The sequence below is a fragment of the Podarcis liolepis genome, assembly GCF_965112155.1.
Source record: "Podarcis liolepis genome assembly, chromosome: 15".
NCBI classification, from domain to species: Eukaryota; Metazoa; Chordata; class Lepidosauria; order Squamata; family Lacertidae; genus Podarcis; species Podarcis liolepis.
The window spans coordinates 25,277,791-25,293,807 of record NC_139566.1 but is presented as its reverse complement, the minus strand read 5'-3'; the positions used below and the strand labels follow the sequence as shown (position 1 = coordinate 25,293,807).

Below are 16,017 nucleotides of genomic sequence, written 5' to 3'. Positions count from 1 at the left end.
GTAAAGACTGTGGATCTTACAAATAACAACAACAACAATTTATTATTTAACAACAACAACAACAACAACAACAACAACAATTTATTATTTGTATCTTGCCCATCTGGCTGGGTTTCCCCAGTCACTCTGGGCGGCTTCCACAAAGACCAAAAATACACTAATATGGATTTTAATTACACAGAGATATTAATCTGGCTGGGGAAACACACCCAGATGGGCATTGTATAAGTAGATGATGATGATGATGATGTTATGAGAAAAAACTGCTCCCTTCCCCTTATGGGGTAACCAAGAGCCCATATAGAGTCCTTTTGTAGGTTCTCTATCGGTCGAAGAAAATAACAGAGACCAACCAGAGAATATTGAGAAGCAAAGCAGCTAGTATGTCTGATCTTTATTAAAGCTGTTGCAATTGGGTACTCCCCCCCACACACACAGGAAGGGGGGGAGGGACCCCGAGCCATGTGCACAAGCCCTTATATAGACATTTTAAATTGCCCGTCCTGGAGTCCAAGACCACCCCTAGAAACATCATACATACATCACAGAAGGGCTGTGGCCCAAGACCCCACCCCATCAGAGAGGGGACGGAAATCTGGGTGTGTTGTTTCTTTCTGTCAGCCAGGTTACCAGACTGGATTACCTGGGCATCCTGGCCACTCTTGTTAGGATACCTACTCAATTCCTAAATGCAGGTCACGGGTCACAGGCTCACACCCTATTCATATCTTAAATCAGTGTTTCCCAAACGTTTTTGGGCAACGGCACACCTGTTTACCGGAAAAAAATCTCGCGGCACACCACCATTAAAGCCCCGCCCCGTGACGTCAGCGCGCAGCGTCACGCCGGGAGGGACGCACAAAAGTGAAAGTTTTTTCCCTTCCCCTTGCCGGGGTGGGAGGAGGCAGCAGAGCGAGGGACTGAGGGACGGCGGCAGCTGAGGCGGCGGCGGCTGTTGTGGTGGTGGCGGCGATAGCGGGCGGAGGAGGAGCCGTCGCCGGGAGTTGCTGCTGCTGCTGCTGCTGCTGCTGCCCGGACATGCCGGCCTCCTCCTCCTCCGCTGTCTCGCGCTCCTCCCTTTTGCGCGCGCTGCCCCGCCGCTCGGCACCAGCACCGCGGAGCCGCCCCCGGCTCGACGCGGATCCTCGCCGCCGCCGCCTCTCGCCGCCCGACTCGCCCGCCTCCCTCCCACGGCACACCAGCCGGTGTCTCACGGCACACTAGTGTGCCGCGGAACACCGGTTGGGAAACACTGTCTTAAATGTGCCCTTAATACAGGATTTGTGAAAGAGACAACGGGGAGATTTCTGATTTCCTTCGACTTTTCAGAGAAATATTTGAGGTCATTTTGGGAGGGAGAAAATGGTTTCCGGACTTTTCTGTTGGTTTCAGACATGGTTTACATATTTGTATGTGCTTGCTTGGTAAATTTATGAACATTATATATATATATATATATATATATATATATATATATATGTTTTCGTAGATTTTCACGGGTACAGGAATGCAGGTTTTGGTGTCCTCGGGTGTCTTCCCGTGTAAAAGTTGGGGTGTCTAGGCGACGTTTCGACGAGGTCTCACTCGTCATCTTCAGGCTGGTGCTTTCGGCTTCTTGTTACTGGAACAGAGCGGGATCTCAGTGTTTGAGTTCCTATAAATACTGTAGAGGGGTGTGGTGTATTGCCTCAAAAGTTCTGGGCAGAGGGGAAGTTCCCAGGCTAGTGTTCTTTTCTTCTTTTGTTCCTTAATTACTTGAGGGATATCTTGAGTGATTTCTTGAGTGATATTCTGAGTACCACTTAGGTACTTGAGTGATTTCTTGAGTGATATTCTGAGTACCACTTAGGTGGGTCATTAGGTGTGGATTAGTTGCTAAAGCCTTCGTGTCTTGACCTCTTGAATTTGTGAAGAGTTTTTCTGGGAAGATGGCTGTACTGCACTTAGTTGTGCTTTGGCTTGGCTTCGTGTATAGGGGCGAGCTGTGGTTTTGTGCCCTGTGCCAGCCAGATCTGTGTAGGGATTGCAGGGGGGTGCAGCATCCGGAGGTGCCACTATGGTTTGGTTACTGGATGGTGTCTGTAATTTATCTGTGGAGAGGGTCTGGGTTTGGGTCTGGTGTGGTTGATTGGTGGTGGCGTTCTGTGTGCCTCTGGATCTGGTGTCGGTTTTTGTGGGGAGGGCTAATTTCCAGATGTCTGGCAGGCGGGACGTGTCGTCACGCTTGTTCATGTTGTGAGGGTGTTTCTCTATCTCGATGGCTTCCATGATTATTCTCTTGTGGTGATGTTCCATGTTAAAGAGCAATTTGGAATCTGCAAAATTAATTTCGTGTCCTGTTTCTTTCATGTGTTGGAAAAGAGAGGAAGATTTTTCTTCTTTTTTGACGGCATTCTTGTGTTCTGCGATACGTGCATTTATTCGTCTGTTTGTTTGTCCAATGTACGTGGCTGGGCAGACTTTGCAGGGTATTTCATAGACCCCTTGGTTTTCCAACTGGATTTTATCTTTGGGGTTTCTGAGGATATTGGCTATTTTTTGGTTGGTGCAAAAGGCTGTTTTGATATTGTGTTTATGGAGGATTTTGCTAATTTTATCTGTAGTGCCCTTGATATAAGGAAGGAGGGCCATGCCATTGTTTTCTTCCGTGTCTTGGTTTTTGGGGGGTGTTTCTTTTTGGATTAGCTTCTTAACCCTGTTTTGCTGGTATCCATTGGCGATTAACACATTTGAGAGATTCTGTAACTCAGTTGTCAAGTGGTCTTTGTCAGCCAGGCGTTTGGTTCTGGAGATGAGGGTCTTGGCTACGGAGTTTATTTGTGCAGGGTGGTGGTGTGATTGAGCATGTAAGTAGCGGTTGGTGTGTGTTTTTTTCCGGTAGATAGTGTGTCCTAGGGAGCCATCAGGTTTTTTGTAGATTAGGACGTCAAGGAAGGGAAGCTGGTTGTTGGCTTCTATTTCCATAGTGAATTGTATTTTGGGGTGTAGGCTGTTGAGATGTGTGAGGAAGCTATCTAGTTTTTCTTTCCCGTGTGGCCAAATTACAAAGGTGTCGTCAACATATCTGAGCCAAAGTTTGGGTTTGTGTTCTGACTTGTCTAAAGCATTGGTTTCAAAGTGTTCCATGTACAGATTTGCGATGACCGGTGAGAGGGGTGATCCCATAGGTGCTCCTTCTATCTGTTTGTATCTTTGTCCATTGTGGATGAAGTACGTGTTGGTTAGGCAGTGGTTGGTCAGGTCCAGGATGTATTCGGGGGGATTGTATTTGTTTTGAATGGCTGTCAAGGCTTCATTAATGGGCACTTGTGTGAAGAGAGATACAGCATCGAAGCTCACAAGTAGGTCATCGGGATGTAGGTTTTGCTTCTTTATTGTTTCTATGAACTGGAAGGAGTTTGTAACGTGTGAAGAGATGGATTCTGCATAGGGCTGAAGTTGCTTAGCGAGAAATTTAGCGAGATTTTGTAGAGGTGAGCCTATGGAGCTGACTATTGGTCTGAGTGGTGTTCCTTCTTTGTGTATCTTGGGGAGGCCGTAGAGTTTGGGGCATCTGGATGATTTTTCTCTGGGCATAGTGGCACCTCCGGATGCTGCACCCCCCTGCAATCCCTACACAGATCTGGCTGGCACAGGGCACAAAACCACAGCTCGCCCCTATACACGAAGCCAAGCCAAAGCACAACTAAGTGCAGTACAGCCATCTTCCCAGAAAAACTCTTCACAAATTCAAGAGGTCAAGACACGAAGGCTTTAGCAACTAATCCACACCTAATGACCCACCTAAGTGGTACTCAGAATATCACTCAAGAAATCACTCAAGTACCTAAGTGGTACTCAGAATATCACTCAAGAAATCACTCAAGATATCCCTCAAGTAATTAAGGAACAAAAGAAGAAAAGAACACTAGCCTGGGAACTTCCCCTCTGCCCAGAACTTTTGAGGCAATACACCACACCCCTCTACAGTATTTATAGGAACTCAAACACTGAGATCCCGCTCTGTTCCAGTAACAAGAAGCCGAAAGCACCAGCCTGAAGATGACGAGTGAGACCTCGTCGAAACGTCGCCTAGACACCCCAACTTTTACACGGGAAGACACCCGAGGACACCAAAACCTGCATATATATATATATATATATATATATATATATAACCTTAAAATTCTTATAACAATTATTATTATTATTATTATTATTATTATTACATTCTCAAAGTCTGAGAATGTAATTAAGATCCATGTGTACTGGAATGTGCGTACCCACTTCTGAGCATCAGCAATTAGCATGTGAAGAGTAAACCTAGGTAAATGTTCTAAGTGTGTACCAGTCTTTAATCTTAGTCAATCAACGTGTTCATAAAATCAGGGAAATTCCTTTGTTAGGTGACACCTGAGGGGATTAACCAGTAGTACTGTTGTAAACAAAAATCTGCCCTTTTCCCCTTATGGGGTATCCAAGAGCCCATATAAAGTCCTTACATAGGTTCCCTGTTGATAGGAGAAAATAACAGAGGCCAACCAGAGAATATTAAGAAGCAAAGCAGCTAGTAAGCCTGATCTTTATTGCTCTGTTGCAACAGGGTCCTCACTCACCACACAAAGGAGGGAGGAGGAACCCAGAACAATGGCGCGCAAGGACTTATATAGACTTTTGAAATTCCCACCCTGTAGATCAGGACCACCCCCAGAAACATCATACATGCATCACAGAAGGGATGTAACCTAAGACCACCCCACAGATACATCATACCTACATCACAGAAAAGGCGGTCTAAAACAGAAATTTGAATGTTGTTTTCCCTGTTTGCCAGGTTATCTGATTGCCTTTTCTGATAGTCTGTCACCCATTAAAATGCTGATTACTCAATTCCTGAGACAATGGGAAGGCTCCCTGACCCCGCCTCCCTCCTTGCAGGGGAAACATTTGGTCAGTTTGGGAATCAAAATGGTTTCAGGTCGGTCTTCCTGTGCTGATCTATGTACGTGCTTGGTTGGTACACTTATGAACATTACCATATATCTAAGACCTCAAAATTCCTATCACAGTACTTAATAGCATCCAAAGAACTGACAGTTAGAATGCAACTGAATTGCGAAGGCTTACTTTTTTAGGAACGACAGATTTAGGAGAGATGCCTTGGACAGTGTTGCACTGCTGTAGGAACAAGCCTCTCTTGCGATGACCATGCTGTAAGATGTGGATTCCCCTCTTGTAAACAAAATCTGCCCTTATTCCCTTATGGGGGACACAAGAGCCCTTATGGGGTCCTTTGTAGGTTCCCCATCGACAGGAGAAAATAACAGAGGCCAACCAGAGAATATCGAGAAGCAAAGCAGCTAGTAAGCCTGATCTTTATTGATCTGTTGCAACAGGGAGGGAGGAGTAACCCAGAACCAAGGTGTGCCTGCCCTTATATAAACATTTTAAATTCCCTGCCCTGGAGCTCAAGACCACCCCTCCATACATCATACATAGATCACAGAAGGGGTGTAACCCAAGACCACCACCCCACAAACATCATACATACATCACAGAAAAGGCAGTCTAAAACAGAAATATGAATGTTGTTTATCTCGTCTTACAGGTTACTTGTTTAATGATCATTTTATTGGATTGCCTGGGGAGCCTGGCCAGTCTTTTGCAATGATAAATACTTAGTTCCTGAGCCAGGTCACAGGCTCACACCCTATTCATATCTTAAATGTGCCCTTTAGACAGGATTTGTGAAGGAAAATACAATGGGGAGGCGCTTCCATTTTCCTTTGACCTTGCAGAAAACATTTGGTCAGTTTGGGAATCAAAAATGGTTTCAGGTCGGTCTTCCTGTGCAGATCTATGTATGTGCTTGGTTGGTACACTTATGAACATTTAACATATATCTAAGACCTCAAAATTCCTATCACACCTGCCCTTATTTAGACATTTTAAATTGCCTGCCCTGGAGTCCAAGACCACCCCCAGAAACCTCATACATAGATCACAGAAGGGGTGTAGCCCAAGACTACCCCCCAGATACATCATACCTACATCACAGAAAAGGCGGTCTACAACAGAAATTTGGATGTTGTTCTTTTTCCTGTCTGCCAGGTTATCTGATAATGCCTTATCTGATTGCCTTTCCTGGTAGTCTGGCCATTCCTTTGATATTGTGATTACCCCATTCCTGAGACAATGGGAAGGTTCCCTCACCCCCTCCCTCGCAGAGAAAATATTTGGTTAGTTTGGGAGTCAAAATGGTTTCAGGGCGGTCTTCCTGTGCTGTTCCAGATATGTGGTCCACATATCTATGTACGTGCTTGGTTGGTACATTTATGAACATTTATTATATACATAAGACCTTAATTTTTTTTATTACACCCCCATGCAAACTGAAGGTGTCATATGTGAATAATGGTAGATAGGTAGCCGTGTTGGTCTGCCATAGTCAAAATAAAAAATTCCTTCCAGTAGCACCTTAAAGACCAACTAAGTTAGTTCTTGGTATGAGCTTTCGTGTGCATGCACACTTCTTCAGATACACTCTGTATCTGAAGAAGTGTGCATGCACACGAAAGCTCATACCAAGAACTAACTTAGTTGGTCTTTAAGGTGCTACTGGAAGGAATTTTTTATTTTGAATATGTGAATAAATCACATTTCTTAAAGCTACAACGGTCTCTGCCAAAGAAGCACAAACCCTGGGTGAGGGCCTGGAATCCCATGCGCTCTTGCTTGGCAGAGAGGGGAAGGCACCCAACTGTATCTTTAGTTGCCATGCAAATAATAATAATTCTCTTCCCCCAGGCCTTTGGCTAATTAACAACTTAAGGCCCTTTAAACTGGCAGGGGGTAAAAAATAAACACACGGAGGGCAGCAGGTTGAGGAAGGCTGGTTGGATACCCAGAGCTCCTTCAATCAGACCTTCCTGGCTGCCAGCCAGGGAGCAACCTATTTGCACTCTCTCCCAAAACTCTGCCTGCCTGCCGTGCCCATTGCCAGCTCTGCCACTGCAAGGCCCCAGGAAGTATGTCTCCTTGGCCTGACACAGAGGACAATGCTGCTGCATTGCAGACACTCACACACCGGGTGCTCAGGCATTCTCTCAGCCTCAGAAAGGACCAGGCATTTGCTCCATCCAGCCACTGAAGCTCCTGGAGCAACTCTGAGGTCTGATTTCAGCAGACTCCTCCTGCGGACAGCAGGCAGGTGCTGTAGCCTTTTCATGTTTCATCTTTGCTCACTGCTAGCAAGGAGGTTGCTGAGCAAATTGTTAGGATAGACTAGAGGGAGGAGGGGTGTATGTCTGTGTTTGTTTGTTTGTTTGTTTGTGTGTGTGTAGGATTTTTTGGGGGGGAGCGCATTACAAAATAAGGAGCCCTATGGGATAGTGTGCTTTGTTTATTCTCTGGCTCAATTTTTTCCTGCCAGCCTTAACCAGATGAGAGGAACCTTAGACTCGGGGGCCAGATCTGGCTCTCCAAACCTCTCTGTCTGGCCCTTGGAACTCTTACCAGGCCACACCCCTTCACTGGCCCTGCTTTGTACCCTCCTTGAGTGGTTATTGCGCGGCTGGAATTTGTCCTTGAACACCAGTAATGCCCCTTGCTTGCCCAGAGGCGGGTATGCAAGTGTGTGTAGAAGTTAAATTACTGCACAAAGGTAACATCCGCATCAATTGCCCCACTCACTTTTGCCTCCACACTTGCCCACCACTGGCATGTGGCCCCCAGAAGGGTGCTGACCTTTAAAGCCTTGGTCCTGTATACCTGAAGGAGCATCTCCACCCCCATCGTTCAGCCCGGACACTGAGGTCCAGCACCGAGGGCCTTCTGGCGGTTCCCTAATTGCAAGAAGTGAGGTTACAGGGAACCAGGCAGAGGACCTTCTCGGTAGTGGCGCCCGCCCTGTGGAACGCCCTCCCTTCAGATGTGAAAGAAATAAGCAGCTATCCTATCTTTAAAAGACATCCGAAGGCAGCCCTGTTTAGGGAAGTTTTTAATATTTAATGCTGTCTTGTTTTTAACACTTGATTGGGAGCCACCCAGAGTGGCTGGGGAAACTCAGCCAGATGGGCAGGGTATAAATGATAAATTATTTTAATATTATTATTATATCTACGAGGGAATGTGGCCCTCATTCTGAAAAAGGTTCCTTGCCTCTTCTCTTAAGTAACCAAGGCTTGAAACCAGGGATTAGGGAACTATAGTTAAGCAATCTGCCCGTGATTACAAGCCTCTTTGGTATCTGTTGGCTCTGACTCTTCCCCCTCCCACTTCAGTACCTGCAAGTTCAAGAGGAAGGTGTTCAGCAGGTGCCGAAGAGGCAACAGAGACGGGAGGGAGAGAATACCAAAGGGGGGCAGCCGCCGCGGCCACACCTACATTGTATGGAATGGACCTCCTGCTAAGATGGTATCTACAGGAAACCCTCAGCAATCAGTTGGGTATATAAGGCGTGAGGGGATCTTTAGCTCAGAGACACCTTCCAGGCAGGTAAAGAAAACACTCGGGGTTCAAAGCAGTACCAGTGAAGGGTGTGGCCTGGGTTGAGTTCTGAGGGCCATATGCAAAGAGCCGGAGATTCTCCACCCTCACCCCCCGCTGTAGACAACACTGAGACAAAAGGTTTTTCTTAGTATAAGGCAGCTTCTTGGGTTCTTGCTTCTAGGAATCTGCCCATGAATTCACTGCCCTTTTTCTGTTTTCCTTTTCAGGTGATCGCGATGGTGCATCAGGGGAAGAACTGGAAGTCCATGTGTAAGGGCCTCGTCCTGGGGACTCTCCTAACCAGCTTCATGCTGCTGCTGTACTCCTACGCCGTCCCACCCTTACAAGTCAGCATGACAGAGTGAGTGAGTCTGGTGCGCATAGGAGAAGACGTGTGGACCAAGAGACCAGGAGCGGAACCACAGTCTGTTCTGCCTCCACTGAAAGGCTCTCAGAACAGAATAGATGCACAAAGGAGAGTGAAGGGATTGAGCCTTGATGTGGTAGAATGGACTGTATCACTTCAGGCGGCAGGTGGGGGGGGATCTGTTTTCTTTCCTTTGGGGGCATGCAGGAAAATTCCCTGCAAGTAGAAAACTTGACATATGTGGGGGGTGGGCAAGAAATGTTATCCTTGATATGCTAGCTTTCTGTTTTCAAGGAACCGGGTTTTGTGTGTGGGAGGGTTAATGTTGGAAAGCACTGTACTGGTACAGTCCACTCTGCCACTGGTGAATATGTCCCTCTGGAATCTCCAATGTGGCGTCTGTAGCCTCAAAGCACCCTCGGTCACCCCTCGGTGCCCACCAAGGCCCTCTGCACCTCCCATTTTTTTTAGCAAACTACAGTTAAGAAAATGTGGTGAGCATATATCTCTCTTGCACCACTCAGAGATTCTAGGGGTACCAGGCACACTTACTAGGGTCTGTGTTTCCTTTTAGAATAAGGAGGCACAGTGGAGTCTGTAGTGTTTTTATGATATATGGTTTATTTACACATATATACAACCTGAGCCTATTATGGAGGGGTTCAGAGCATTAGCACCCTAAAAGGGCCCCTATACGTCTCTCATAGGCATAGCAGAGTTGGGTTTGCAAGCAGAGAAATCAGCCATGTTCTCTGTGTCTCTTTGTCACAGCCAGCTCACATAAAGCTCAGACCCCACTTCCTGTCTTTGCCAAACTGCTTGCCAAAATGGCACTTTTTCCTGTGTTTGGTTAAGTCATCCACTTGGAAATCCTAAACCCCTTTCATCTCTGCCCACCAACACACAACTGAAGGAGGAACCCCTCCTTCATTATATGGTATATCTTCACTCACTGTAACCCTGGAAACTTCCCCCTTCCAACTCTATGATTGACTTTTGGTAAATACCTAGAGCTCAAGGTCTCCTGCCTTGTTGATGGCTTTCTTTATGGGTTAATGGCTCTGCCTTTGCTCCATAATTGCCCATACCCAGGCCTTTCCCTGGTCAGGAAAACAAGTCCAGCCTGTATTTTTACACTGTTGAATTGTTGTTGTTGTTGTTATTTATAAAAATATATATACTGCCCTACACCTTCAGGTCTCAGAAAGGTTCAATGTTAAATCCACTGATTAAATTCCAACATTTACTAAAGCCAGGAATTAGGGGTTTGCTTAAATGCTAACCCCTTTACTTAATCCAGAGATTTTAGGGGAGTCTTGCCCCCCACAAACTTAAAACAATATATTTCAGGGGTCGGAGGTCATGGTAAAGAGGTGTATCTTGAGCATATGGTGAAAACTGTTTGATGAAGATACCAGATGCACCTCTGTGGGGAGGGAGTTCCACAATTCAGGGACCACCACAGAGAAAGTCCTCTCCTGGGCCACCATTCTCTGCACTTTGGAGGGTGGCAGAACTATCTCTGCAGATCTTAACACACAAAGATCTTGGTAGTGATGGAGATGGTCTTTCAGATATTTGTGGCCTAGGTCATTTAGGGATTTAAGTACCATTGAGAGCATCTTGAATTGGGCCCAGAACGCATTGGCAATCAGTTACCTCCTCTAGCAAACCACATTCAACTCCTGAAAATGAATGTCCAGTAGAAACTGGAAGCTAGAGGAAGGTCTGGAACCCTTGCCAAGCGTAGCGCAGTTAAGGAAAATAGTGAGAGAGCTCCTTATGCATTCCTGGAGAGATCCTCATTGTCCACCTTGCTTTCCCCTTAGGGTCCCCATTCCCTACTCGTGCTCTTCCTACCCTTCCCAGGCTCGGCTGCTGGCTTTGGCCAACGGTAGCCACAGTCCACAGAAGTGTCATCCCAAGCTGGACATCATGTTCCTGAAGACCCACAAGACAGCCAGCAGCACCATAATCAACATCCTCTTCCGCTTTGGGGAGAAGCACCGCCTGAAGTTCGCCTTTCCCAGCGGACGCAACGACTTCTACTACCCCTCCTTCTTTGAGCGGAGTCAAGTGCAGGACTACCAGCCTGGCATGTGCTTCAACATCATCTGCAACCACATGCGCTTCCATTACGAGGAAGTGCGCAAGCTGCTACCAGCTGACACCATCTTTGTCACCGTGCTGCGGGACCCCGCCTACCTCTTTGAGTCCTCCTTCCACTATTTTGGGCGCCTCATTCCCATGACCTGGAAGTTGTCAGACGGCGATAAGCTGGCCGAATTCCTGCAGGACCCTTGGCGTTACTATGATCCCAATGGATTTGGTGCACATTACCTCCAGAATCTCCTCTTCTTCGACTTGGGCTATGACAGTAGCATGAATGCCAACAGCCCTCTAGTTGAACAGTACATCCGTGAAGTGGACGAGCGTTTCCACCTGGTCATGCTGCTAGAGTACTTTGACGAGTCATTGGTGCTTCTGAAGGACTTGCTCTGCTGGGAGCTGGAAGACATCATCTACTTCAAGCTCAACGCCCGGAATGATTCCAGCATCTCCAGGCTGACGGACGAGCTCTACCAGAAGGCCACGGCCTGGAATCTCATAGACGCCAAACTCTACCACTACTTCAATGCCACCTTCTGGCGCAAGGTGGAAGCCTACGGGCGTGAGAGGATGGCCAGGGACGTGGCCAGGCTTCAGGAAGAGAATGAGAAGATGAAGAACATCTGCATTGACGGGGGCCGCCCGGTGGACGCCAGCGCCATCCAGGAATCTGGCATGCAACCGTGGCAGCCGTTTGGCAAAAAGACCATCCTGGGCTACAATCTGAAAAAGAGGATCAACAAGAAGCACCGGAAGCTCTGCCGCAAGATGCTAACCCCTGAGATCCAGTACCTGACGGACCTGGGGGCCAACATCTGGGTCACCAAGCTGTGGAGCTGGGTGCGCGAGTTCCTCAAGTGGTAGGAGGGCCACACAATCCCTGCTCCTGACAAACATGTGCCCCGTCCAAGAGAACAACCAGGTGCTTTCATTTTGGTCCTCCCAACCATCCGCCCCCCCTACCCACACTTCTACTTTACCTTAGCTGGTCAGATACGGCTCCTGCTTGCCACCAGCCAATGCTTGAACTAGCCTCAGAATGAAAAGGGACAGCAAGCTTGAGCGGTTAAAAGGAGAGGAATGGCCAAGGCCAAGGGAAGGCACTATCAAATCATCCATTTGGGCCCAGGCTGTGCCAGGAGGGGGATGTTGCAGCACAGGCAAGGGCTGAAGTAGATGGGCCCCCACCACCCCTGGGTGCCATGCAGAGTCCAAACACTTGAGCCGGCCCCACTGTTTCAGCTGAGAGCAGAGCAAGCAGCCGCAGACAACGGCATCTGGACACCTCTGCCAATTTGCAGCATTTTGCTAACTCTTTAGAGCTCAGATTTTCTTCCTCTTGACTCTCGTTTCAAACTGCTGTGAACAGTGATGGATGAGCTGCCACCACCCTGCTTCCTGTGTCCTCCTGGTTGGGAGAAACTTGGGGGAAGTGGCTGCTTGTTTGTGCTTGTGTGGCTATTCGCACATGTATGCGTTTGCATGTATTGACAGATGCTCCTTTCTAAAGAAGGGAAGTCAACGCACGTGTAATTTGCTCACATCTGATGGACAAAGGATGTGCTGGATGGGCAGCACATTTCTGAACATGTGCGCGAAGACGCAAATAGTGGACGTCTGTCTATGGGCATATCTATACCACGGACTTAAAACTAGTTAAATCAGGGGTAGCCAACACCTTGCTTCCAGATGTGGTTGGGCTGATAGGGAAATTCTGATGGGGGATGATGGAACCCAACAACATCTGGAGAGCACCACGTTGGCTAACCCCACGTTAAATAGTAATTCCCCTGAGAATCCAGGGCACTGTAATTCTGTGAGAGGGAGGCAGAGACCCTGGTTAGCATCCTCACTGTAGGAGAGCTCCCAGGGTGGTCACCCTCAGCAGTTAAATCAATAGCCAACTGCTATGCATGTGTAGTGTAGATATTGTCCATGCGGGGGACTGAAACATTACTGCGAACAGATTAACTGTGAATGAGTGTGTGTGTTTGTGTATGTTAATTGCACACGCAAGTTAAGCTCCAACACGAAGGTGGCGTTTCGCCCCTGCGTGTTGTTGGCAGTGCACTCCTGAGACTGAAACAGCCCAGTGTCTTTTGCTCCGGGGGTGGGGGGGATGATCGAGTGTGTTCCTTTGTGCACTGAAATCTGCCTCTGTTTCAGACAGATGCGTGAGAGGCAACAAGAAACTGTGGATTGCACTGACTCACCTGGCAGCGATAGACTGGACAGCAGCCTTTGCCCACCTGGGGCCCTCCAGAGGTTTGGCACCACAGCTCCCATCAGCCCCAGACGGCAACCACTGTCTGGGGCTGATGGGAGTTGTAGCGCAGAAAGAAGATCAGGAGGGCCCAGGGTAGGCAGAGGCTGCTGTACAGAGTACATTAATGCCAGAATTGACACACTTCCTTTCCTTTTAGTTCTAGGAGAACCATCAAGGGCACCTTTGACTTTCTTAATCCTTTATAGGTGGGGAAAAATCAGCCATGTCCTTAGCAGATCCCTCTTTTAATCACATTCTGGTGCTTACAAATAGCTGCTTTGGAGGTATACAATAAAATGCCCAGTAAAACTGGAACTCGGGTTTGCCAGCAAAGGCTGTTCTTGCCACCTCTCTCTCTCTCTCTCTCTCTCTCTCTCTCTCTCTCTCTCTCTGTGTGTGTGTGTGTGTGGTTGGTTTCATCTGCTTATGCTGCCTCTCTTTTGCTCATAAAAACACTTTTAAAAAATTGCTTAGCAGTTAGCAAGAAGTGGGTGGGTGGGTTGTATTGTTTTTTTAAAAGCAGCTTCAGCAATGGGGCTGTTAGGACAGAAGGCACCACTAAGTATGTAGCTGAGCAAATGGCATGAGGGTTGAAATGCTCTCCATCCGCTGCCATCGCCAACCCAAGACATTCAAACCACAGTAAGCAACAAAGAAAAAGGCCACATTCCCACCATACATTTAAAGTGCTATGCTACTACTTTAAACAGTCATGGCTTTCCCCAGGTAATTCTGGCAGCTGTAGTTTGTTGCAGGCCCTGTTAGGAGACCCCTATTCCTCCTTGCAAAACTACAATTTCCAGAGCTCTCTTTGAAGAACGATTTATTGTTAAACCATGCTGAGAACTGTGGCTCTGGAATTGGGAAGAGGGGGTTTCCTATCAACTCCTAGAATTCTTTGGGTGAAGCCATGCCTGTTTAAAATAGTATCATAACGCTTTAAATGTATGGTGCGAAGGTGACCAACCCAAAAGTGCCATGTCGCCCTAAACCCTCAGCCTCACATGAGCATAGGCTCTTGGGGAACATAAAACTATAGACCCTCTTGACGTATAGCTGGAAGACCTCAGGACTGCACGCCATACATACAAAGCACGTTCAACATTTAAAGCACAGGGCTTCCTGCAAAGAAGTAGTTTCTCCCCTATAGAGCTACAATTCCCAGCGCCCTTAACAAACTACAGTTCCCATGATTCTTGAGGGGGGAGCCATGTGCTTTAAATGTATGGTGTGTTTACAGTGTTAGTTAAAGGTCCTTGGGAGCTGAGTCATTTCAGACTGAGTGCTCCTCATCATCTCAGGTTGAATTCTCCACCCTGGAACACTACCTAGACAAACCCAATCTGTGCCAATGTACCTCTTTCTGTGATTATGGAGGCCTGGGACTCCGGCTGTGTACACACCACACATTGCAAGCACACGGCTTCCCCCAAAGAATCCTGGGGACCATAGTTTACCTATAACGGAGCCATTATTCCCAGCCCCCTGAACAAACTACCGTTTCCAGGACTCTTTTGAGAAAGCGCTGTGATTTCAATGTATGATGTATGGATGTGACCCTTGTCATCATCTTCATCACCCAGCAGAGCCATTTTCCAGACACCTCTGTGGGGTTGTTCCACAGGATGCAGAATGTCGCTTGCTGTCTTCCTCCAAACTTCCGCCGTCCCTGCCAGAGCTAATGTCCTCGCTGGTTGGAGGGTCCTGGAGTTTCTCTCCTCAAAGAGGAGGTGTCAGCCCTGACAAGCAACGGGATCTGATGAGGACTAGTGTGCTTACAGGGAGGGCTCTACCCAGAATGCGAGAGAGGAATGGTGGGAGGGAGGAGGCTTCCCAGTTGCTGCTTCTCATTGCAAACCAACCAACAAACAAAACAAAACCCAGGAGAGGCGTCTGCCAACACACCATACATTTAAAGCACATGGCTTTCCCCCAAAGAATTCTGGGAGCTGTAGATTACCCTTTGCAGTTCCCAGCACCCTTAACAAACGTCCAGTTCCCAGAATTCTTTGGGAGAAGTCATGTGCTTTAAATGTGCACAAGTGAGTATTTCCACCACAAAGGAGTTGCTTAGGAACTGGGTGGTGCTAAAAGGTAACCAAAATGTGGGGAGTGTACTCAGAAGGGTACGGTGAGGGAGATCCTTTTGGGGCTCCCCCCTTTGCCCCATGTATGACTTCAGGGACAGCCAAGGTGGGGCCCTCCAGAAGCCATTGAACTTCAGCTGCTACCAGCACCTGCAGCCAGCAACCGTTAGGGAGGATGGGAGCCAACCCTGTTGGCTACTGCTGGTCCTACTGTGACTAATAACAATAGTTCAGAACAGCATCACTTCCTGTCTGTTCCATCACAGCTCTCTCTCGCTCTCTCTATGTATATATACCTACAAACACACACCATTAACTCAGTATAGATGTCTAATGTTCTCCACTTGTAAAGATGAGAAATTTTAAAAATCACTATAATTTTGTAAAATAATTATAATGTAAGGCTGTTTATAATACAAAGATCTTTGAGCTGTTCAGACTCTTGATTCCTTTTCCCCCACTTGTAGTGGTGGCGTGAGCTGGGGTGGGTTGGGGTGTGAGTGTGGCGAAGGACCATGGCTCAGCGGTCCTGTCTGAAACCTTGGAGAGCTGCTGCCAGTCAGTGTAGACAATACTGAGCAGGATGGACCAATGAACCGCCACGGTATGAGGCAGCCTATGTGATACCAGCTAGCGAAGGAATTGCAGAGCAGTGTTTCTGGAGCTCAGCAGAGCCTATCTAGTGACATCATCACAGGAGAACCTCCCAACGGACAACT

The 16,017-nt window shown here is 47.6% G+C and overlaps 1 protein-coding gene across 18 annotated transcripts in view; it reads left to right on the top strand.

The window, feature by feature from the left end:
- The window catches only part of GAL3ST1 (galactose-3-O-sulfotransferase 1), a 36,142-nt gene extending 21,074 nt beyond the window's left edge, over window positions 1-15,068 (top strand). For 12 of the 18 annotated variants that reach the window (XM_083478695.1, XM_083478686.1, XM_083478685.1 and 9 more), the window contains 2 exons: window positions 8,697-8,830; window positions 10,666-15,068. In XM_083478695.1, the coding sequence (XP_083334821.1) occupies window positions 8,697-8,830; window positions 10,666-11,809 (1,278 nt within the window). In that variant the 3' untranslated portion in view covers window positions 11,810-15,068. Of the gene's footprint in view, window positions 1-6,630; window positions 7,190-8,261; window positions 8,476-8,696; window positions 8,831-10,665 lie in introns of those variants that run through there. The other 6 variants (XM_083478694.1, XM_083478693.1, XM_083478691.1 and 3 more) reach the window with 2 other exon arrangements.
- Window positions 15,069-16,017: the final 949 nt, after the last annotated feature.